Source organism: Psammomys obesus, unplaced genomic scaffold (genome assembly GCF_907164565.1).
Source record: "Psammomys obesus unplaced genomic scaffold, mPsaObe1.curated_primary_1811, whole genome shotgun sequence".
NCBI classification, from domain to species: Eukaryota; Metazoa; Chordata; class Mammalia; order Rodentia; family Muridae; genus Psammomys; species Psammomys obesus.
This window is the reverse complement of record NW_026590062.1, coordinates 23,742,905-23,744,699: the sequence shown is the minus strand read 5'-3', so window position 1 is coordinate 23,744,699 and position 1,795 is coordinate 23,742,905. Positions and strand designations below refer to the sequence as shown.

Genomic DNA, 1,795 nt, shown 5'->3' with positions numbered 1-1,795 from the left:
AAATTTTCCCAAAATGAACAGTATCATCAGGCAAATAAGCAACACCGCTAGCAGGACTCAGAGCCATTTCTGTCCTTCTCTCTTGTTCAAGGATGATTACCTGCTGGTTTCTAAAAATATGCATTAACTTTGTATGATTTCAGAATTTATGTATCTAGATTTATAGAACATTTTATCGCATTAGTAATGCAATTTTTAATAACCCAAGAAACTCCATGTTAGAAACATAAAAAGGATAATCTTCAAAATTTGAACTGTAAATGGGAAAGCAAGTCAAACTCATTTAACTGATTTCTACTCTGTTTCTATTCAGATAACTGAAGAAAAATCTCTTCCAAACTCAATGAAGGAGACAAACTACTCTCGCGTGACAGAGTTTGTGCTGCTCAGTCTGTCCAGTTCACAGGAGCTCCAGCCTTTCCTGTTTCTCATATTTTCACTGTTGTACCTCGCCATACTGCTGGGAAACTTCCTCATCATTCTCACAGTGACTTCAGACTCTCGACTTCATACCCCCATGTACTTTCTGCTTGCAAACCTGTCTTTTATAGATATATGTGTGGCCTCTTTTGCTACCCCAAAAATGCTTGCTGACTTTCTGGTTGAACGAAAAACGATATCCTTTAATGCCTGCATGGCTCAGATTTTCTTTGTTCATCTCTTTACTGGTGGTGAGATGGTACTTCTAGTGTCCATGGCCTATGATCGCTATGTAGCAATATGTAAGCCCCTCCACTACATGACAATCATGAGTCGCCGTGTCTGTATCGTTCTGGTGAGTATTTCCTGGTTTGTGGGTTTTGTCCATACAACTAGCCAGTTGGCATTCACTATTAACTTGCCATTTTGTGGTCCTAACCAGGTGGACAGTTTTTTCTGTGATCTCCCACTGGTGACCAAGCTAGCTTGCATAGATACTTATGTTGTCAGCTTACTAATAGTTGCAGATAGTGGCTTTCTCTCCATGAGTTCATTTCTCCTCTTGGTTGTCTCCTACACTGTGATTCTCATTACAGTTAGGAATCGCTCCTCTGCTAGCATGGCCAAGGCCCGTTCCACCCTAACTGCCCATATCACTGTGGTCACACTATTTTTTGGACCATGCATCTTCATCTATGTGTGGCCCTTTAGCAGCTATTCAGTTGACAAAGTCCTTGCTGTGTTCTACACCATCTTTACACCCATTTTAAACCCAATTATCTACACTCTGAGAAACAAAGAAGTAAAAGCAGCCATGTCAAAGCTGAGGAGTCGCTATCTGAAACCTGGACAGGTTTCTGCACTGATCAGGAATGTTCTTTTTCTGGAAACAAGGTAAAATAACAGCACTGGCAGCATTTTTGTATTCTCTCTAGAAATTCTGAATATAGAATTGATTTAATTTTAAACATGTAAAACTATTTAAATTCTTACTACAATAGTAAGAAGCAGAATACATTTCATAACATTTATTATTCTTTCAATTATTTTTTGTTGCTTGCTGTTTCTTTTCTTCTTTGTTTAAAAATTAAGATGGTTTTAAAATAAATGTTTGTCTTTCATATGATTGCAATTATTCATTTATTGAATTGTACAAACATTCTTTCCCTTGTGTTGTTGGAAAATATTATTCAAACTATCAAGTAAATTTATTGTTATTTAAAGAATGGACTACATTTCATAAAACAAGCATTTAAAACAAAAGATGAGTGATTATTGTTGCCTTTTCTAGTTCTACAGTCATTTTGCTCTTTTCATATTACAGCTTTTTGTGAATACCAAGTGATGACTCATAAATTTGACTTACAGTATTTTA

General features: G+C 36.4%; 1 protein-coding gene across 1 annotated transcript; it reads left to right on the top strand.

Annotated features, from left to right (window-relative positions):
- Window positions 1–313: 313 nt before the first annotated feature.
- On the top strand, window positions 314–1,318 carry LOC129676012 (olfactory receptor 4K15). The gene has a single exon (XM_055606233.1). It carries the CDS (start codon window positions 344–346, stop codon window positions 1,316–1,318), a length of 975 nt encoding a protein of 324 aa, XP_055462208.1. The 5' UTR covers window positions 314–343.
- Window positions 1,319–1,795: the final 477 nt, after the last annotated feature.

Coding starts and splice junctions, on each gene's coding strand:
- LOC129676012 (XM_055606233.1), top strand. CDS start 344: ATGAAGGAGACAAACTACTCTCGCGTGACAGAGTTTGTGCTGCTCAGT.